We start from the raw sequence: 22,303 nt of genomic DNA, 5'->3' as shown, positions 1-22,303 counted from the left end.
TATAAAATATAAATATTTCTAATCTTTTTATACAGGATGTCCCATAATTCGCGGATCACCCATCATGTGCAGATAGAGCAGATAAAATCAACAAGAAAAGTCCTTTACCATTTTTTTTTATAACACAATAAAAGAGTTATTATTGAATAAAGTCTGGCTAATCAGCGCCAACCTTTAGTAGGGCGCACGTCGGTGAGCCGCGCGCTGTGAAGTGTGTAGCAGCGCACCCTATCAGGCGCGCGCCTCATCATGTGCGTCAACACTATACACACTATACAGAGCGTCTCACCAAACGTGGCCACCTTTTTTTATCTTTTAAAGTGAAAAAGATAGACTATAACAAATATATATGAAATTAAATGGTTCAAACTGAACTCTATTGTGAGCATAGTGGTTGCTTTCAAAAGCTATTTGTATTAACGAATGGAGAGGTATGCATAATTTTTTTATAATAAAATGTAGATCAGTGCTCGGAATTATTAAATGCCCTTTTCGGGTCGATATCTGAGGCGCCGCCTGCGGTTCCCCCACTACTAGAGAGCCTCTAGGAGAGAGAGGCGCCAATCCAACCATCCTTTTCGTAATTGGCTGGCATAATATATTTGGTCATTGCGACGCCAATATAGAGCAGATGGGATATGGGATACGAATTCTCGGACCGAAGATATCAAATGTTTGGGGTTATATTACGCATTATATTTTGTAATATGCGATCGGCGGCTCGGCCATTGAACCTCGAACGGTAGTGGGGGAACCGCAAGCGGCGCCTCAGATATCGGCCCGAAAAGGGCATCTAATTCCGAGCACTGATATAGATATTTCGATATGATAAAAATTATAGCGCTGTTTGATACGAATACAACAATGTATGATATATGGTAATGTAAATTTTGTAATGTAATTTTATATATTATGAGTTTTATATCTCGACTTGAAATATCGCGGGCGACACCCTATACCCATACAGCACAGAACATTGCAATTACATTGCAGTAATATTACAATCTTGCAAGTTGCAATGTAATATTGTTGAGACATCATTGGAACATATAATTGTAATATTTTATGAGAATGTTACAGCAACATTTCAAAAACATTACAAAAAACAATTTTCGGTAATCGCTAGTTCGTTTGTTTACCGCTATGCGGCGCGCGTTGCGTTATCTACCCCGCATTTAAGTCACAGTCACGATGATTACATAAAGCTTGCAAAGAGCGGCTAATAAGATTAAAGATATAATTATTTTTATCAGTTTAATTTATCCGATACAATCCCAATACAGGGAATTCAGATATTGAACTGATTGTTCAGTAATCGGATACATAAATATCCAAAAAAGTTAAAATTATTCGTTAATTGTCTACTTAAGATGTAAAATAGAGCTTAATATCTATATAAGTAAAATTTTAACTTTTATGAATGAGATTATTTAATCATTACTATTTTCTTAAACTTGTAAATTATTTATAAAATAGCGATGTTAACTAGATAACAGGAAATTGTTAAATAGTTCCATTCCTATATAAAACCAAAAATTTGATAATTTTTTAATATGCACGATATTTCAGATTTTAATAAATAAACTTCGAGAATATATAAAGACATCCAAGAAAGAAAAAACTCGTAATTGCGTAAATTCACAATCTTTTTTTCTTATTTCTCTTGGATGTCTTTATATATTTTTAAAGTTTATCTATCAAATTTAAAGCGTTCTGCATATTTGTAACAACGCATTTCAATATTACAAATACATTGCACTGTAACATTACTGTAATATTACATTATAATATTTCTAAAGGCGAACATTTCAACGTTGCCGCAAACTTGCAGTAACATTGCAGAAACATTTCGCAACTTCCATGAAATATTACAATGTTTCAATGCAAGGTCTATGCAACGTTTCTGCAATCTTTCGGTGCTGTATGGGTATATACACAAAGCATATCTTATATATAGTATTGATGCATATTATATATGGCCAGATCATATTCTCTAAATTTCTTAGAGTGAAATTTAACTCCAAACGAGTGAATATTCACTTCAAGCGATAGTATAAATACTGCCATTCGTAATTAGTGAAAATTCACTTCTCACAAAAGTGAACTCTGTTTAACTCTGAAGTAAAATGAATGTGTTCCTCGTTTTTAAGTGAATAATTCACTCGATCAGAGAATGGAGCCATCACTGTTTTGTCAAGAGAATTTTTCATTCAATTGTTACGACTGAACAGATTCACTCTTAGGAAGTATAAATCTTAATTCTAAATCGGTTTTCGCACTGAGATAGTATGCTACGTGCAACGTGAAGCTTCGATAAGTTGAAATGAAAAGCAGTGTCATTACTTCAAATAATCGAAACTGCCATATAGCACATAGCATATTATCTCAGTGTGAAAGACGGCTAAGTCTCCTTTTTTCTTGTCTCGTACCAAGTATATGCGCAACAAAAATGATACCGCCGAGAGACAACGAGACGATAGTGTTTTTTCTTTTTTTGCTAATGGCGGTCTCATGCATGCTTCACGCCGTGCGCTTCACTCACTCTTCACGAATAAAAATATTCACTCTATAATACATAGAGTGACAATATTCACTCTATAAAATAGAGTATATATATTTACTCCATTTTGCAGAGTGATTTTTTCATTCTACAATAAAAAGTGGGAAAATTCACTCCTATGAATGAAAAGTCACTCTAACTCGAGTGATTCGACCAGTCACTCAATTTTTCGAGTGCATTTTCGCTCTAAGAAATTTAGAGAGTAAGGTAAAATTAGAAGTTAACTTCCGTATGAATAAAATTTAATTTTATGAATTAAATTATTTAGATTTATCTATATACAGAGTGTATCCTTAAAAGTAGGAAGTATTTTGCAATGGGGGATTCTCAGGACACAAAAATAAGAGAAAAAATTCATATAAATATATGTCCGATATGACCTTATTTTTAAATTATAACTTGTTGTTTTTCCAATACAGTTAAGATAGCATACACTTGGTTATCGGTTTGCTGATAGATGGATAGTCCGTGCCTATAATTGCCTGGCCAGCTCGCTCTCCAGGCCTGAATCCACTCGATTATTACTTATGGGAGCATCTAAAATTGTTTACAAAACACCCATTGACAAGGTCGAGATACTTTGTCAACGTGTTGAAGATGATTGCCGAGAAATTCAAGCAATACCCGGAATTTTTGAAAAAGTCAGACAATCTATGATAAGACGTGTTGAAGTCTGTATTCAAGTTAGAGGTAATCATTTTGAGCACTTCCTGTAACCGTAATTATCTCAATTCTGTTGAAAAATAAAACAAACTATAACTGGAAAACATGATCATATCGGACATATGTTTATATGAATTTTTTTCTCTTATTTTTGTGTCCTGAATCTCTCGTTGCAATACTTCTCACTTTTTAAGATACACCCTGTATATTACACATTAATATGTTATCATGTATTAACATTGTAATTTATCTTATTTTTGACATCAAAAAAACGTCAGATAATGAGATGTTTATTAAACGAGGCCACCATGATATCTATCTAGATGCAAAAGTCGACCTATCTTAGACGACGACTATACATCTATTCGACTTCATATTTCTCTCTGAGTATGCACGTTGTAATGTATTTGTAATATTGAAATGCGTTGTTACAAATATGCAAACCGCTTCAAATTTAATAGATAAACTTTGAGAATATATAAAGACATCCAAGAGAAATAAGAAAAAAAATTGTGAATTTACGCAAAATTACAACGAGTTTTTTCTAATCTCTTTTGGATGTCTTTATATGTATATATTCTCAAATAAGTTTACCTATTATATTTGAAACATTTTGCATATTGAAAAATTATCATCAAATTCTTGGTTTTATATAGAAATGGAAACTAATAAACAATTTTGTGTTATCTAATTAACATCGCCATTTTATAAATAATTTACAAGTTTAAAAAATAGATAATTATTAGATAATTTTATTCAAAAGTTAAAATTTTATTTACATAAATATTAGATTCTATTTTACATCTTCAATAGACAATAAACGGATAATTTTAATTTTTTCGGACATTTATCTGTCCGATTTCTGAACAATCAGTTCAATATCTGAATTTCCTGTGTTGGGATCGTATCAGACAAATTAAACTGATAAAAACAGTATTATATTTTCCATATTTTTAATCTTACTAGCCCCTCTTTGCAAGCTTTATATAATCATCATGACTAAAATTTATTGGCCGTGTGGGCCAGTGTGGTCAGGCCCGGAGCCATCTAACAAAAGAAGAAGAAGAAGAAGACTAAAATTTAAATGCAGTCTAGATAATTCAATGCGCGCCGCAGAGTGGTAAACGAACGAACTAGCGATTATCGAAAGCTATTTTTTGTAGCGTTTTTGTAATAATGTCTCAACAATATTACATTGCAACATGCAAGATTGGAACATTGCTGCAATGTAATTGTAATGTTTCGTGCTGTATGGGATGTTCTTTTAAAGACCATTAGGATATTGGATGACATTCAGAAAAATATGATTATGTGTGATCGTTGCAATAAGTAATAATAAAAATATGTGTTCTTATCATTTATTCTCGTGTAAAACTCAATTTATTATATACAGAATGTTTATAAACATGTGGAACGCACTTTAGGGGCGAATAAGGGACACAAAACAACTAAAAACGTTCATATAAACGTATGTCATATTTTACATCGTTGCAATTATTGTGAAGGAATAGAAGCTTTTTCAATATTTTGGCAACTATGTATTAAATACCTGAATAATACTGACTGAAATATATAAACCTACTTAGTTCATTGTGATTCTCTATTATTTTTTTTTGTTTTTTGATGTAAAAGTTGATAATTTATGCGAAAATATATGCAGTTTTATGTCCCAAGCATCAGTCACTATCTTTAATTGTTCATAACTTTGTAGCAAACAACGAGCGACGATTAAATTAGAAGAAAAAGTTACTCATAATTATGTCCTTGACAACATATATCAAGGTCATTGAAATCGGTGAGATCGCCCTTAATCTTAAGTTTTACCAAAAGTACTATGTTTCCCTCAAAAAATTCAACTTCCGGTCCGGATGGTGTATTTCCGGTCGGAATCAAAAGTTGAAAATATCATCATTCGATACCCGATTTATTTAAAAAATATTTGCGATTTTTGATAAAAGCCATTTATTTTAATTTTAAAAGAGATATACGGATGGTCTGGGACACCCTATATAGTCAAGATCAAAGGTCAAGTAAAATACAAATATCAAACATTACAAATATTATTGTTTTTAATCATGTTTTTTTACGCATCATTTAACAATAATAATTATCTTTGATATTTAAAAATACTGCTTTGAGTAGGTGATATAAAATCATAAACAAATATTGAATTGAGGCCAATAGCAGCCTACACATCTCATAATCTCTGTTGTCCGGTTTTTATATCAACTATATTTTTAAAAATATAAGGAAGACTAGTGAACTCTCATCTTCAGTCAGTATCTGTTATTCATTCAACTATGTCTCCGCTCTTAATTGTGGTACTTGTGTTACTGGTAGTATACAAGTTATACAGATTCGCTTACGACAAACCGCCCAATACACCCCCAGGTAAACTGATATTAAATCTGCATATATCCCAGACAGCACAAAACATCCTCAGGATCATCCTGAATATGTCCAGGACGATTCAGGACATTTATAGAATGTTTCAAGATATTATTATAAATATATTTTATGAAAATTTAATATGTGAACATGATTATTTTCAATTATATAGGATATTTAATATAATTTAGAAATCTTAAATATTATAATAATTATTAATGTCCTATAAATCTCCACTGGAAGTTTGTAGGATATGTGCCCTATCTATTATATTGGATTTCCCTTGGATTTCCAGAAGACATAATTGTTAACATTAATTTAATTTAACATTAATAATTGAATTTGATGCGCACATTTTCATATATCCAAAATTATTATTTATTTAATATTTCATGAGAAATGTTACTGTACGCAACATTCCAAAAACGTTACAAAAAATAATATTCAGCCACTAGTTTGTTTTTTTGTTTAGGCCGGTTCTACAATAAGTCGTATGTCGTTAGCCGTAAGCAAATTGACCAACCACAGTCAATTTTTTTTGGAATTATGGACTATGATTGATCAATCTCCTTACGATTAACGACATACGACTTATTGTAGAACCGGCCTTACCGCTATGAGACGCACGATCTCGTATTTGAGATTTGGTCGTAAGACTTATATAAAGCTTGCAAAGAGCAACTGGTAAAAAATTAAAAATATAATTATTTTCTATCTGTACAATTTCTGATGCAATTTCAACATAGGGAATTCAGATATTGGATTGTTTAGAAAATGTTACACAGCCGGAATGCAAATCTAATATTCATGTACAGCATGAGAGCTTCAAATATCAAAGAACGTGAACTATTTTTAGTATTAGATTTTTAGTGTATTGGCAGTACATAACAGAACGCAATCTTAATTTAGATTTCAGTTTCAGAATTTGCTCCTTGAAACGTACGAAAAATATCCCTAACATATCCTATAGAAATCCTTAGGATTTTCCGCAGGATCTCCTTGGATTCTCCAGAGACTAATATTCGGTTATCATTTACTCTTCCTCAGGACGTTCATAGGAGATCCGAGGATTAAAATTCGATGTCCTCAGGATATCCTATATGTATGTCCTGGATCCCCCCTGGATGTCCTAAGGACATCCTTGTGCTATCTGGGATTTGAATACTTTTTGCTTTTTCAGAAAGTTTTGTTTTCGTGAAAAAAATTTTTTTTACGCCAATGTGTTCAGAATTAATAAAATTAATAATCTCCTAAAATTTTTCATGCTTATTTAGAAACATCCTGTATATATATATATATACACATATATGCATATATATGCATACTATATATTTATATTATATTTATCTTTAACGAATATTTTTGTTGATATAAATAGAATTTTGCTTAATAAAAGCCATCATATCTCGATGTTGGCTAATGATCGTTTTTTTACGAGAGTTCTATGATGTAGGTCTTATCAGGATTCCAATAGGAGGAGCTTACTGGTTGTTTTTATGGAAAAACTACAAATATGTACATTTGAGTATTGAATATTATGCAAAGAAGCTAAAATCAAAGATCTTCAGCTGCTATATGGGCGATTATTTTTTGGTAATTGCGAATGATTATGCCAGTATAAAGGAAATACTTTCGAAGGAAGAGTTCGATGGCCGAGTTACAGAGGCGGATTTTATAAAAGATCGAGCTTTCAAAAAGAAGCTAGGTAATGCGAGTCATAATTGTTTATTCATTCGTTTATTTCCTGATAAATGCGATATTTTTTGCATAGAGAGAATTTTTTATTTTCTTTTTTTTTTTTTCTTTGAATATACCATATACATTAAATGCTTATGTGACAGGTAGATAACGGTAGATAATTAAAAAATAAGAATAAGATAGACTTCTCTTAGAAACGCGCGAGAGATGAAAGATAAATATTGTAAATTTTACAGGTATATTTTTCATCGAAGGCCCACAATGGCAAGAACAGAGAAGATTTGCTCTTCGCCATATGCGCGACTTTGGATTCGGTCGACGTCAGGAGAAACTCGAGAGCGAGATCATGAACGAGATGACTCTATTTATCGATATCCTGAAAAACGGACCGATTTATGACGGAGAAAAGGTACGGCCGTTCTAAGACATATAAATACGCGAATATCGTTCTTTCGTAATGAAGAAAATTTCATTTTCGCAGGAAATAATAAGAGGCAACTTGGCGCTCTTCCCGGATGTTTTATACGCACCGTCAGCTAATAACATATGGAATGTGATGTTCGGTTACAGATTTGATAGAAGCGAACATGATATTCCGAGACATCTCTCTCGTTCGGCCTTAATGATGCTAAGAGCGAACGATGCAACCGGTGGCGCGCTCTTTCAACGTCCGTTCTTGAAATACTTTGGCAATATGTTTGGCTATAAAAATCATATAAAAGGAAATTACGCGATGGTAGATGTTGTCAAGGTAGAGTTTTTTATCGAACGAATACGATCACGTGTGACACGAAATCTAGTTTGATTTAAATGCGCGCTTGAATCGCTACATAAGCTATCAAAATTTCACGTTTAAATACTCTATACTTTCTCAGAATTTTTTTATACTAAACTAAAAAGGGACAGCATACTTATGTGTGCATACGATTGGCTCATATATTTTATTTAGATATAAATTAAATTATTTTATATTAACGGGATATATAAAACTTATATCTAACCATTTTACTAAACTAAAGCTGTTTCGAGTTTACTAAAATTGCTAGGTATAAAATTTATATATCGCGTATAAAATAAATAGAAAAATCTCCTTATTGTTTAGAAAGATACGATCAGATGATTTTATATACGTTTTATACTACGATTTCGTAGAAAGGTTTGGAGCGTCAAAAAGCTACTCTCAGCGAGAACGTCGATCGGGGATTCGTTGATAATTATCTGAAAAAGTTAAATGAAAATGACAAGTCGCATTATTTTACGGAAGAGCAATTGATCATTTTGCTAGTCGATATGATGTTGCCCGCTTTCTCCGCGTTACCAAGCGCCATTACCCACGCTATTAAGTACTTGATGCATAATCCCAGAGTTATGAAGAAAGTCCAGAATGAGATAGACAATGTCGTTGGGACCGGACGATTAGTCACATGGGAGGACAGAATAAAGTGAGTTAATGCTATTATACGCATTTAAACTTCATGCCTAGGGGGTTGATAGTGTATCTTAAAACACACGATATGAAAATTACGAAAATGAGTAAATAGATGAGTATCTACGACTTCATTTGTCGAAATCTAATAAATCTGTTCACTTTTGTAATTTTCACTTTGTTTCAAAGATACACAATCGATCACCTCTGCATCCATTGGCATTTTCGAATAGCAGGTTTAACTACTCTGAGAGCGATTAATGATGTCATTGTACCGTTTCTGTAATAAAAGATTTGAATTTATAGTAAAATATATAGTGATTAATTGATCCAGATTGGATCAACTATTAACTTGTTCATTCGAAAACGCTATAAGGTGCCAGCTATTAACTGTAGCATTAGAGCGAAAAATTAATTGGCTACCGCGTCGCCTTTTGTCACGTGGCAAGCGTCCCCGCGTCCTATGTGCAGAAGCCATCACTCTTGCCGACCCTTAATTCTCGAGCACACTATATATTAATAATTATATCTGATCTCTTATCAAATATATTAAATTAATTTTTTAATTTATTAACAATTTATCGCCATTGAATTCATATATGTCATGGATTCAATGTGATAAAAAAAGTATTATTGGCATTTAGAGATTTTATATAGCAAGGTTTCAATTCTGATTGAGCTGCATGCAGAAATGCAGATATTTGAAGATATTCTTTTTTTGTTTCAGTCTGCCCTATACGGAAGCAACAATCCGTGAATCTATGAGAATTGAGACACTTGCCCCGCTCGGCATAATTCATAAAGCCATGAAAAAAACTACGTTAGGAGGCTATGAAATACCGGCAAACACGCCGGTTATCACCAACTTGGCAGCAATGCATAATGATCCTGATATGTGGGGTGACCCCGAGAATTTCAGACCAGAAAGATTTTTAAAGGAAGATGGTCAATTAAGTAAAGATTTGACGTTACCCTTCGGTTTCGGTGAGTCGATATAGGATGATATGTAAATGTATATATCTAGAAAAAAATTTGGTAGAGTTTTATATATATTGTGTATATATATATATATATATAAAGAGAGTGTATATTAGTTTAAATTTATAATGATAATAAAATATTAATGTAAAGGAATAATTAAATATTTTCTGTCTTTACAGGTCGTCGATTATGCGCGGGGGAAACTTTTGCCAGATATAATATGTTCGAATCGATAGCCCTCTTAATACAAAATTTTAATTTCTTTTTCATTGAAGGTGAGCCATCGAGTCTGGAGGACAAGCTACCTGGGCTAGTCACCACTCCCAAAGAATTATGGATACGTTTAGAAGTACGTTGATTTCTATCTTTGTCCCTATATTCGAATCGATAAAAATATATATAAGAATATATATACATAGGGTATATCATTTTAAGTAATTCAGCTGAATATCTCTTAAAATAAAAGAGATTTAAAAAAATGTTTCATTGTCAGACAAAAGTTGCATGATTTCGAAGGAGCCGCTTGATAAAAATATGGACTTGACCTTAAGTGATCTTTTCAAGATGAGATTAATGTAATCGATGTTTTCTTAAATGGAAACCCCCATTTTTCATTGCATATTTTTGTAGTTTATCTCGAGAGCTTTTCAAAACACTATAATAAAGTATTTTTGTATTAAGTACTTTTTGAGTTATTTTATATCTTATAATCTGACATATTTTAATATAAAAGATAAAATATCTCGTAAAATATTTAGTTTTCGATAATCTCACCGTAATACTTTTATGTACAGAATAATGAAACAAATCAATTAGTATGAAAAAAATAATTGTTTTTAAGAAAAAGTATGTAATTATTTACAATGTATTTTTTTAAACAATTATTTGTTTTTTTTTACACTAATTGATTTGTCTCATTATTCTGTACATAAAAGTATTACGGTAAGATTATCGAAAATTAAATATTTTACTTTTTATGATATTTTATTTTTTATATCAAAATATGTTAGATTATAAGATATAAAATAACTCAAAAAATACTTAATGAAAGATACTTTATTATAATGTTTTGAAAAACTCTCGAGATAAGCTACAAGAATATGCAATAAAAAATTGGGGATTCCATTTAAGAAAACATTGATCACATTGACCTCACTTTGAAAAGATCACACAAGGTCAAATCCATATTCTTATCGTGTGACCCACTCGAAATCATGCAACTTTTGTCTAAAACATTTTTTCCAATCTCTTTTACTTTAAGAGATATTCAGCTGCATCACTTAAAATGATACATCCTGTATATATAGGATGTAACTGAAAGATTTATACAAACATCAAGAGTGAATTTTATACCCCAAAACAATAAAAAAAGATTATATCAATAAATCTAGAGAAAGTAATATATAAAAGTAAAATATAATATAAAAATCAAATAGTAGAAAATAAAAAGGCCTTAGTAATATATATTATATCAGAGATTCAAATATTACAAATTTATTTCATATGAGACAAAAATAATTACAATACAATGTGCCTTGTTAAAAACAATCGACATACTCTCACAAAGACGCGCATGTTGGGATATTTAGAATATTATCTATCTTTAGTTCTCACAATGCTTTTCTCTTTTCCTTCATAACAAAAAAATTTCCCCTTGTAATAAAATTATAATAAATTTATCCGTTTCACATTAAAGATTTTATATTTATATAATATAATATGCCGTTTTTTTTTCAAATAGAATTAAGGGAGAAAAATTAACAAGTTTATCTAAACTGTTATGTCTGTATAAACGTTATACAATCATGTTATAAACATGCTGAACAATGACGACTAGTGTCACTTTTATGAATTGTGATGTATAATTACCATATTATATTATTATGAGAAATACAGAAATATCCAAAAAGGCGACTCTTTTAAAAGATTTCTAAAAGATTTTAGAAAATACTTATAAACATTTCTGTCACACACAAACAAAATGCAATTGGGTTTCGAATTATCTCAAAAATTCGGATTTGTGGTCCAAATTATGAGCAGCATAAAAATAAGGATTTTTTGTGTAGATAATCCGCAGTGATCTAGACATTGGATTTCACAGTTAGTATTAATAGTAATCGTTCTCGAAATAATCACTTTCATATCGCTAATTAGGATTAGTAAAAGAAAAATAAATCAAGTTGCATATTTTTTTTACATTTGAATGCAAAACTCGAAATTGTTTGCTTCCCATTTGCAGAGTATTTACTAATTGATGCTTGGTAAACAGAATAAATGTCATCCCGTATTTCACGTATGTATATACAATTTGTATAACAATTTCGAGTGCGGTTAATGGTCAACCTCGCATCGGATGTGTATTTATGTGACTAATACTTTTTGTTAATTATACTACAATTTTATTATAAAGACAGAATATGTATATATATCATACATAGCTTTTTAAATTGGAACTACATAATGTGATTACAAACAGATTCAAACATGATATATCTTGAATCGATCGTTCACATAAACAAATCTCATCTGGATATGAAAATCAAGAAGTGCGAGCAAAATCTATTTACGATTATTCGAGCAACGTTATCAAATTCATTTTCGGATTGTTGACGCAAATATATGTACAGTGAAATGCATTTAAACTTGAATTTCCGTAATTAAGTTCAATAATGTATGTATGAATATTCTTATTGTACATAGCTCTTGCGTATATATATATGTATACACACATATATATATATACACACATATATATATACACACACATACATACATATAACAATCAATCCAAGTATTTTCTTGGACATTCGCAATTTGCCACAACATAACGTTTCAACTTATTGAGAGCATAATTTATTCTCTATGTACCAAAACATACAGTCCAAGACATGCTAATACTGCATACTTAAACTTAGGATATTCATTCATGTATATAGTGACCATCCCAACATATGGTAAAAAGCCTCTAGCCCGGCCGACCACATCCTTATGCGTCAGCCACAGCTGACCAGGCGCGTACAAACCTCGGTCATCCACAGAATTGTTATCACCTTTCGTGAGAAACTTGACCGTATTATTTTGGTCACCCCTGGAAATTTGATGTCTTTTTTATTTATCTTATATTATTAACATATTTGTATTTCATAAATGGCATGAATACTTACTTTTCATGAAGTTTAAGTACTCTGTGTACAATAGGTATATCCCTGCCCTCGACTTTGAAAACAACGATCTCGCCCACTCTCACTGGTTCATCCTGATAATTAGTGAGGAAGAGCAAATCACCTCTATGAAACGCAGGCTCCATGCTGCCACTGTCAGAATTAGTACAAATGGATCAATATAAATTTATCAAGCATTATTGATTTTATTCTATATGGATGTTCTCTTTGCAAGTTTATTGAATTATTTCCATATAATAAGCAATATAATGTTTGCTGTTATCAAGCTTTCTGCTACTATATTTCTATATATCTGTAAACACTTTTCTATATGGTAAAACAAATGTATTTTACAGAGTGTTTCTAAAATGATTATCTAATTATATTCTGATAAAATGAGATATTTAAAAAAATTGTTATATATTGGCATAATGGTATATCCACTATTATATAAATTCATGTATTTATAAAAGTTCAAGTTTGCTTTATGTCGGGCAAGGACAGCACATTCGCCTGATTTAACATCATTAAATTTTTTGCCTGTGGTTTCACTAAACTTAAAGTATACTGTAAAGAAGAAATAGAGATGTAACTGATCTTCAAAATCATATTATCCAAAGTGATTTAAGTAACACCTGCAATACTTGAATGCGTATTCTGCGAAGCAATGGATCACCTTGAAATCAATGACTATCATTTTTGTAAAATAGATAATCAACTCAGGAACATCCTGTATTATCAGTGGAAATAGATAGTACCAGTTACAAATTAGCAAACTCTTAACGATAAAGAATAATTAATTGTTTCAAAAATTATTCAGATACATAAATAATGGGGAGAGAAAGTAGGTTAGATTTAGGTCTATTCTTATACCTCAATACCACCACGATAGGGCTTTCACTACCAGTGATGACCATCAGACCCTTCCATATCATCAGAGCCGACGAGACTATCATGCCAAAGCTCAGTACTTGATACAGGAACTAAAAATCAAAGAACACTGATATATAGCCACCATATGCGATCTCTGATACCTTAACGATCGTCGTTGAAGGGAAAAGTTTACCTGGCGCTTATTCATACGTCGCACATCATCGAATATCGACTGCAACATAGCGAGAGTTTACGTAGATCTACAGTGAATTGAAGAGATAAATTTCCAGTTTCGTTGATTCGAACACAACCGGCACTCTGTATCTACTACCACAGATTACATATAAATATGTCCACCATTGGCACCGAGATTTACCACGGACCACGGCTATCACCACGTCACATAAACAATAAACAGGGAACGGTGAACGACGAATCGATAGAACCAGCGGAACGGTCGGAGTGACAAACTTGGATCATAGAGCACAAAGCTTAGATAGAGGCTTAGGGTTCGTTCCCACTGAGCGCATCACGATGCGATACGACGGTGTCTACAGTAGAGATTTTAAGACCTAAGCCTTAAGAAATTGACCAATCACAATCAAGTATAAAAAAGAATACTCGACTGTGATTGGTCAATTTCTTAAGGCTTAGGGCTTAAAATCTCTATTGTAAACGCCGCATAAGAAATGGCGTTTTTTTTTGTTATTCACACTGAACACGTCGCGGCAAATCAACGCATGCGCAGAATGTATTAGTTCGCCAGATTAAGGTGCCATTAAAGCCTGTGGCACACAGTACGATTTTTCGTACTGATTTTGTTAATTGCATTCGTAGAGCTTTTTTAGAGATTTCAACAAAATTCTTCAAAATTCTAAAAATCCTCTAGATAATAGCCAATGATTGCTTATCTAGTCAAGGTACGATTCAAGATATTTAATATCGGCCTCGCTCATAGGTCTGTTCTTTACAGCTGAACTGGCTGCACCAGTTCAGAGCCCATCCTTTTCCTTCCAATGGGGACAGAAAAAGATAAACTCTGAACCAGTGCAGCCAGTTCAGCTGCAAAGAACAGACCCCTTGATTACTGTATATATTATGGCGACGTTGTCTCGCACAGAAGCTTTGACAGTTGATCGATGTGTGATTTTTTGACAGTTCTTTTATAAAAGAAAAAGTTTATAAAAAAGTTTGTGTTCCACACGTAGAGACAGTACGCATCTATTCAACATTGGACGATGCAACTACCAATTCTCTTCCGTCAATAACAGAGTTCGAGGATATCAAGAAAAAAGGATTTTTATATGCTGTGTCATTTATATGAAACTTTGTTTCTAATACAATAAAATAAAAGTTTCAAGGTCAGTTAGTGGCTGCTATTCAATCAGTGATTTGCAACTAAAAGATTTTCGTGTGCAATAAGGAGAATCCGCCTGGACGAATATGTAGTAATTTCCGTCCCTGAGTTTGTCGTTTGGCTTGATATTGAAAATATCGTCATTTATGACAACGCAGTTAGTTGTATTAGGACCAGGATAAGATGGCCTGCAAAAAAGATAAGAAAAACACTAGTCAAAAAATAGAATTTATAAATAAATGATTTTGAGCAATGGAGCTATTTATACCTTTCGAATGTTCCCAAAAATCTGAAAAAAAAAAAAGAAAGATCAGGTAATGTAATCTCCTATTTTTCCGTCTCTTATATACAAATGTAATACAATAATATTTTTTTTATTCGAAGAAGAATTCTCGTGAAAATTAGACCCAATTAAATATGCTAATTGATTATTAAAAAAACATACTTACGATGAACTTATTTTATCACCAGGATATACACAATTATCGAATATATCGGCCAGATAGACGATGGATCTGCTATGTGAACATGAAAGATTCAAATCTAAAACATGAATTTTATTTGCAACATTTCCAGTGTCTTTCACTTTCTGTCATTCTCGTAATATTCAACGTCTTTGAATGCATTAATTAAATATAATAATTAATCTCACCACAGTTTGGTTGTTCCATTCCACCGTTAAACTCCAAATTGATTTCACCTATGTCTGACATTCCGAGAATCGATGTGTGAAGAGTTATTACATGTATGGCATCCGTCTTGCAGAGCCTATTCTCGCACTTATTCCGCGCGAACAGTGGCGCCGCGGGATCCTCGCCGATGATAAGCGGCATTTTGCCGTAACCCGATTTATAAATGTCTTTTGCAGCGAAGCCACATACATGCGCCCCGAGACTGTGACCGACAAACGTTATGTTACCCAGTGGAATTTTGCAATCCGTTATCAGTGTTATAACGTATCTGAAAAAGAAAATTTATATAAACATACGAATCGAGGACATCGTGCCAAGTTGTTTGTGCATTGCGTCTTCATTTTATATACCAGTAATTTTATTATTGAATACTATGTTTATCTAGCATTATATATTAGTTATCATTATTATGTATATATTGTGATAATATTGGAGTGTATCATTTAATATATGACTCCATTTATAATTTTATATTTATTATATCTCAATTTTTTTTTAACATAACATATGTAAAATAAGTATACTTCGCCATAAGCTCTCCTATTTCACGAGTGTTCTTTACTGCTGAAGGATATTCCAGCAATCTTATTATGGATATTCCATTTGTGCATGCTGCATCAGACCAATCCAATGAAAATACTGTATAATTTTTCTATAAAAACAAAAAAATTTATTAAACTTTTATTGATTTTTATATTTTTACAATACTTTTTATATGGGACATAATGATATATACACAATTATATATACAATATATACATATATATGATATATACAAAATGTCTAAAGAATTATACATGTTGTTTGTGCATCAACAAATATGTTTATTGATATATTGCATGTTGATACCAATTTTTCATATATATATATATATATATATGTATCAGGTAGCAAATATTTACCTTTACCAACTGCGAGGCCAAATCATAATTATTAGTATTATTTGCAGAGCTGATAAAACCATGAACCAAAAAGACAATCGGTCTCGAAGGATCAATATACTTGCAGCTTTCTTTTTCCCCAATATCTTTGCCCTCAGGATTATCTCTGAAAGAGATGTGAATATAATCAGCGCGCGAGAAATGAATTAATGGCAAATTTATTTGCGCTTTACCTGTTGTATAAAACCATCGACACGGATTTAGGGCCAAAGATACAGGACGAGTTAAAAAATTCTCCTATATCCTCCTTAACGCCCGATTCATACATAGGCTGTAAATACACGCATCGTACGAGAAAAATTATAAGTATCGCAGCGACGGTTCTCATTACGATACGAAAGAAGATATTACTGGATACTGAGAAGAACCCCGTATCAATTAATGGATTTTGCAATATTGAGAGCTAAATTCTTTTATATATATGTAAGTTTTACAAAAATATTGACACTCGCAATATTATTAATAGCTGTGTAAACTGTTTAGCGAGTGCAAGAAATTTGTTGAAAACGTGTTTTACAATACCGGTGAATAAAGTGACAAATGATCAATAAATATCGCTACCGCGTACATATTTCTTCTCTTTGCTTTTTATTCCTGGCATTATCCGGCAATAAAAATGAAATAGTGCGGCAAATATCAATTCATAATAATCTTGCCCTTGATATTATTACAATACATATCGTCTTATTATGCAGCACGTATTGTATTATACGTTTCGTTTGCATTAATTTAGAATCAAATTTTATCGAAAAGTTTTTATTGGCCATGTTTCGGGTATTTTTTTACGAAGCAATAAAAATGAATCAAGATATGCAGAAATCGTGCGCAACGGGAACCTTGAAGATTAATTGAAACATAGGGTAACAAATTTTCATTGACGAAAATTCATATTTGCGTAAAAATTTACGGGAATATAATTTCCTAAATAATCGCAAAATTAACGTGCAGTCTATTTCTCCACTATATGTATTACACAAGGAAATGATCTTTCTCAAGGAATGTATATTTCTGATTTTTTTTAAATTAATTTTTGATATTGAGTTTTAATCCTCTTAATTCTTGATTATTACAATATGTGAAGAATAAATAATAACTATCGAATATTTTGCTCATATATATCTTTATAAATTAAGTATCGAATATAAACGTAAAAGCGGAATATTTATGAGGAATTTTGAATGAGATGTTAATATAAATATGCGATTCGATTTATCGATTTGTATTGTCAAGTGTAAGTTTTAATTAACTTATCTCCAGTTGAAAAACAATTGTAACTAACGTTATTACGTAATTATAATTTTAATCTTATTATTTAAGTTTTGAATACAGATAATTTAATCATTTTAACAATATAAATATAATAATAGTAAGTTGTGCGAAATTGATTAGAGCAGTTGATAAAATTCGAATTATTTCACGCGCGCGATAATTCAAAGTTTGGTTGACTGATCACAGGATGAAAAAATCTTTACTCCAATTTATCAATCAAATACTAGGTATATAAATATGAAACCGGAATTTTTGTATAGAAAATACACGTTTATTGTATGAAAATGATAAAAAATATTTTATTCGCAGTATTGCCCATTGCTAGCTATACATTTTTCCCATCTCTCTGACAATTTGTGGATGCCACGCCAAAAAAACTGTTGCTCCTTTGAGGCAAACCAGTCATCGAGCCATTTTCGTACATTTTCGTAAGAAGTGAAGCGCTGCTCAGCAAGTGCGTGTCCCATCGATGCAAATAAGTAGTAATCGGATGGAGCCAAGTCTGGTGAGTAAGCCGCATGAGAAAGTATTTCCCAACTAAACGCCTCAATCGTTTCCTTGACCGGTTTTGCTGTGTATGTGATGGTGCATTATCATGAAGCAAAATCACTTTGCGTTGCCTTTTTTGATATTCTGGTCGTTTTTCACGCAAAGCTTGATTCAAAGCGATCATTTGTTGTCGGTAGCGTTCAGTATTAACGGTTTCGCCAGGTTTTAGCTGTCTTCAAACTTTATCGGTGGTCTTCCACGTTCTTCGTTTCTCACATCAAAATCGCCACTTTTGAATTTTTTAAACCACTCAAAGCACAGTGATTTACTAAGAGCATGCTCACCGTAAGCTTCGACAAGCATTCGATGCGATTCTGCAGCAGTTTTCTTCAAATGGTAACAGAAAATCAATGCTGTCCGCAAATCGTAGTTTCCAGGCACAAAATTCCACATGTTCAACGCTATTAAAAACTATGCTGTTGTATGAAACTTGTATTGTTGTGAGTTGAAAATCTTTATCAGATGTCAAAACAAGAAAATGGCGCCAATGACGCGGTTTGACGGTAACTACATTGACAGCTAGGGCCAACTATGGGCAAATTCCGGTTTCATATTTATATACCTGGTACATTCAATAGTTATATAGTACAGTTAAAAACTAATGCAGCCGATCATAGTTAATTGATAGAACGTTCCTTATATAGTCCGATACGAGTTATAGACAAAGCCTCTTTATTATTATAAATTCCCAAGTTTCGTGAGTAATTAGAACGTGGGCCATCTGGTGTCATTTCTGGATATTCGTGCATTATGGTTGTTCGGTATTTAAGAGAACAGCGACTACACAGTGGCTACTCATGGCTATTGTGTATACTGTGGCAGTGGTATCTCGCGCAGCAGCTTAAGTTGATAGTTGATTGATATTTTTTGACAATGTTATTTTATAAAAGAGATACATAGAAATTAATCTCTTTCTCTCTCTCTCTCTTACATAATTTGAAATTCTTATTTTTCGAAATTATGAACGAGTAAATGATTGTATTAGCGTATGTACATATATATTGCAAAAGGATATCGCGTGATAATCTTTGCGAATTATAACGGATGTCTCGATATCATCGAATATTCTTATATATTTCATAGATTTATTGATTTAAAACAGATTTTTTTTTTCTGGAATTGGTATATATATAATTTTCGGGCAATTAACAAATGGTATTTTTTGATCTAATTTCTTCAGTCAAGAAAAAATAGATAATATCGTAATCTTCGATAAATATATCGTTATAATATCTTCAATCAATTTCAAATGAGAATTCTAATTTTGAATTTAGTTATACAATAAAAGTTGTAATGTTAAGAATAAGAGAATAAACGATAATATAGCATCTTTTCTTTTCGAGATTTGAAAATAATTATGAAAAATATGTTTCGAAAGAATATTCGATGATTTTAGGACACCCTGTACATATGAATATTTTATATGTATGTATGTATTCTCATATGATTAGAGAACGTTTACGTCAGCTTATCTAAATCGACAAAAAAAGTCATACTTTGTTGCATTGATTATTATTATTTTATCACAAAAAAAAAATGGTAATTTCGACTTATGTAAACATATATGAACTAAATTTGCATCAGTTATATAATAAATATTATAATTACAATAATTACAATAATTAAAATAAATATAATCATTTCTTTATCTAGATACAGAACATCTCAGGAAGATTACATTATTTAATTGGCAGTGCAACATTTACACGTACTGCTGTCAGATGGCTATCGACATGTTCTGTCACAAGTGAGGAAAATTTACCTTTCATGCTCGAGACAGAAAGTGCAATGACTAAAAATAATTTTATTTCTTTCCCATACAAATATACCAATGATATATTAATGCATATTATAAAAGTATTAACAATTTTTGCTTATTATAGTAACATTTTCTTTATTTAATTTTTAATTCTAGCATATAAATTTGCACTATAATATTACAAAAATTAAAAGAATTTTGTAGATCTTGGATGTATTGTACTTGTACTGTTATTTCCTCAAACACATAAATTATTTCTATATAATTTTAGCATCTTCTAAAGACAGAAAAGAAGCAGCCAACATACAAACAAACATGGGCGATGAGGTCCTTTTAAAAGATGTATGTTTGCGCATTGTCCTGTTTTAAAATTTTTAATTCTTGTTGAGAATTCTCTTTATTAATTTATTAGAATTAGTTAAAATTATTAATTATATATATATAAATAGGTCGGAGATAGCGGCGTAATAGTTTTAAATCGGCCTAAGGCACTGAATGCCTTAAATTTGTCCATGGTCCAAAAGATTTATCTCATTCTTAAAGAATGGCAATCTTCGAAGAAATTGGTAATAATAGAGGGTGCAGGTGAAAAAGCGTTTTGCGCAGGTGGCGATGTCAAATCACTCATTTTGGCATTGAATGAACCAAATGGGGAAATTCTGGGCGCAGAATTTTTCAAAAAGGAATATACGTAAGTCATAAAAAAGTATCTGTTTAAACACAAATCAGTGTCTTTTATATATTTATAAATAAATTATAAGATTTTTTTTCTTGTAGCTTAAATCATTTAATTGGAACATACAATAAACCTTATATAGCTATAATTAATGGGATAACCATGGGAGGTGGCGTTGGACTGTCTGTACATGGCAAATATAGAGTCGCCACAGAGAAAACACTCTTTGCTATGCCCGAAACGGCGATAGGATTATTTCCTGATGTCGGCGGAAGTTATTTTTTGTCTAGATTGAAAGGAAAATTGGGTATCTATCTAGGACTGACAGGATATAGATTGAAAGGTAGATGATTAATTAAATTTGAAACATTGTATAAAACATACATACGCATGTATATATAAATACATATTTTATCAAGGTATCGACGTACTTCTCGCTGGGATCGCAACGCATTTTGTCCCGTCGGAGAAACTCGCGGATTTAAAACACGACTTGTTAGCGTTGCAAAACGCTACTGTCGATACAATCGAGGAAATCTTAAACAAATATCAACCAAAATTAAATCATGAATTTAGTTTGGCGCCACACATGTCGCAGATAGAAAATTATTTCTCTGCTCCGTCCGTCGAAGAGATAATTGAGAGGTAAAACATAAATATTTACAAATTGATATTTTTTAATTTATAATTGTGTAATTTTTTTGCAAAGACTAAAGAAAGACAATTCAGAATGGGCGCAGAAGAACGTAGAAACACTACTCAAGATGTCTCCATCTTCTCTTAAAGTTAGCAAGAAAGCAATTGATGAAGGAAATGGAAAATCTTTGGCAGAATGTTTAGAGATCGAATATAGATTGGCGTATACTGCCCTGAGCAAAAACAGCGATTTCTATGAAGGTAATTTAATAGTTTAATTTGCATTCAGCAAACTTCCTCCTTGTTATTGGATTGATATCTCATTTTAGGTGTCAGAGCTCTCCTAATCGACAAAGATCAAAAGCCGGTATGGAAACCGCCGTCCTTGGCCGATGTTACTGATGAATATATAAATAAACGTTTTGCAACACTTCCTGCAGAAAGAGAATTAAAATTGCGCGTTAGCAAACTGTGAAATAAAAATTTATTGTGGATATTGTTATAACAAGAATAAGTAGAGAATTTTTTATATTTTAATTTTGTACAGATCATGAGATTTATATTAAAGTTATTGATGTTATCTTCACTCTCTCTTCAGGTATTCAATTTACCATATTTTTCATAATAGATATGGAATATATTGTATAAATAAATTTATCAGAGATTATTTTTTA

General features: G+C 31.7%; 4 protein-coding genes across 13 annotated transcripts; 2 read left to right on the top strand and 2 right to left on the bottom strand.

The window, feature by feature from the left end:
- The first annotated feature begins 5 nt into the window (after window positions 1-5).
- Window positions 6-11,551, top strand: Cyp304a1 (Probable cytochrome P450 304a1). Of its 6 annotated transcripts, none has more exons than XM_070293329.1 (8): window positions 6-431; window positions 3,502-3,610; window positions 7,065-7,316; window positions 7,546-7,718; window positions 7,791-8,060; window positions 8,462-8,751; window positions 9,463-9,719; window positions 9,896-10,272. In XM_070293329.1, exons 2-8 carry the CDS (start codon window positions 3,547-3,549, stop codon window positions 10,072-10,074), a joined length of 1,485 nt encoding a protein of 494 aa, XP_070149430.1. In that variant the 5' UTR covers window positions 6-431; window positions 3,502-3,546; the 3' UTR covers window positions 10,075-10,272. The 6 variants fall into 6 exon arrangements, with proteins under 6 accessions (XP_070149430.1, XP_070149428.1, XP_070149431.1 ...); XM_070293327.1 differs by having other exon boundaries at window positions 2,980-3,610; XM_070293328.1 differs by lacking the exon at window positions 6-431 and adding an exon at window positions 860-878 and having other exon boundaries at window positions 2,980-3,610.
- On the bottom strand, window positions 11,223-14,194 carry Twr (signal peptidase complex catalytic subunit SEC11 homolog C twr). Its single transcript, XM_070293331.1, has 4 exons — window positions 13,944-14,194; window positions 13,751-13,860; window positions 12,881-13,030; window positions 11,223-12,804 (listed from the first exon to the last, which is right to left on the bottom strand). Exons 1-4 carry the CDS (start codon window positions 13,989-13,991, stop codon window positions 12,570-12,572), a joined length of 543 nt encoding a protein of 180 aa, XP_070149432.1. The 5' UTR covers window positions 13,992-14,194; the 3' UTR covers window positions 11,223-12,569.
- Window positions 14,195-14,826: 632 nt separating this feature from the next.
- Window positions 14,827-22,209, top strand: Hibch (3-hydroxyisobutyryl-CoA hydrolase). Of its 5 annotated transcripts, XM_070293317.1 has the most exons (10): window positions 14,827-15,421; window positions 15,579-16,151; window positions 16,749-17,163; window positions 20,212-20,305; window positions 20,589-20,659; window positions 20,767-21,008; window positions 21,095-21,336; window positions 21,413-21,638; window positions 21,703-21,890; window positions 21,959-22,209. In XM_070293317.1, the coding sequence occupies exons 3-10, from the start codon at window positions 17,122-17,124 to the stop codon at window positions 22,102-22,104; spliced, it is 1,251 nt and encodes a 416-aa protein (XP_070149418.1). In that variant the 5' UTR covers window positions 14,827-15,421; window positions 15,579-16,151; window positions 16,749-17,121; the 3' UTR covers window positions 22,105-22,209. The 5 variants fall into 5 exon arrangements, with proteins under 5 accessions (XP_070149418.1, XP_070149419.1, XP_070149420.1 ...); XM_070293318.1 differs by lacking the exon at window positions 14,827-15,421 and having other exon boundaries at window positions 15,453-16,151; XM_070293320.1 differs by lacking the exons at window positions 14,827-15,421; window positions 15,579-16,151; window positions 16,749-17,163 and adding exons at window positions 19,366-19,544; window positions 20,010-20,097.
- On the bottom strand, window positions 15,063-17,068 carry LOC138931964 (phospholipase A1-like). The gene is given in 6 exon segments (XM_070293324.1): window positions 15,063-15,318; window positions 15,553-15,650; window positions 15,760-16,067; window positions 16,324-16,451; window positions 16,702-16,846; window positions 16,914-17,068. Coding segments are annotated over 6 exon segments (1,026 nt in total). The 3' UTR covers window positions 15,063-15,126.
- Window positions 22,210-22,303: the final 94 nt, after the last annotated feature.

This window comes from Polyergus mexicanus, unplaced genomic scaffold (genome assembly GCF_030449975.1).
Source record: "Polyergus mexicanus isolate NDT 795.1 unplaced genomic scaffold, iyPolMexi1.0 SCAF_3, whole genome shotgun sequence".
NCBI classification, from domain to species: Eukaryota; Metazoa; Arthropoda; class Insecta; order Hymenoptera; family Formicidae; genus Polyergus; species Polyergus mexicanus.
This window is presented reverse-complemented; position numbering and strand designations above follow the sequence as displayed.

What these genes read in the sequence shown, in the direction of transcription:
- Cyp304a1 (XM_070293325.1), top strand. Translation starts at nt 5,524, where the DNA reads ATGTCTCCGCTCTTAATTGTGGTACTTGTGTTACTGGTAGTATACAAG. An exon ending in AGCTTTCAAAAAGAAGCTAG is followed by an intron (nt 7,317 to 7,545) that starts GTAATGCGAGTC and finishes TAAATTTTACAG; the next exon opens with GTATATTTTTCATCGAAGGC. An exon ending in ACATGGGAGGACAGAATAAA is followed by an intron (nt 8,752 to 9,462) that starts GTGAGTTAATGC and finishes TTTTTGTTTCAG; the next exon opens with TCTGCCCTATACGGAAGCAA.
- Twr (XM_070293331.1), bottom strand. Translation starts at nt 13,991, where the DNA reads ATGTTGCAGTCGATATTCGATGATGTGCGACGTATGAATAAGCGCCAG. An exon ending in GACGTATGAATAAGCGCCAG is followed by an intron (nt 13,861 to 13,943) that starts GTAAACTTTTCC and finishes TTTGATTTTTAG; the next exon opens with TTCCTGTATCAAGTACTGAG. An exon ending in CCTATCGTGGTGGTATTGAG is followed by an intron (nt 13,031 to 13,750) that starts GTATAAGAATAG and finishes TAATTCTGACAG; the next exon opens with TGGCAGCATGGAGCCTGCGT.
- Hibch (XM_070293316.1), top strand. Translation starts at nt 19,309, where the DNA reads ATGGTTGTTCGGTATTTAAGAGAACAGCGACTACACAGTGGCTACTCA. An exon ending in ATCGACATGTTCTGTCACAA is followed by an intron (nt 20,306 to 20,588) that starts GTGAGGAAAATT and finishes ATATAATTTTAG; the next exon opens with CATCTTCTAAAGACAGAAAA. An exon ending in GTCGAAGAGATAATTGAGAG is followed by an intron (nt 21,639 to 21,702) that starts GTAAAACATAAA and finishes TTTTTTGCAAAG; the next exon opens with ACTAAAGAAAGACAATTCAG.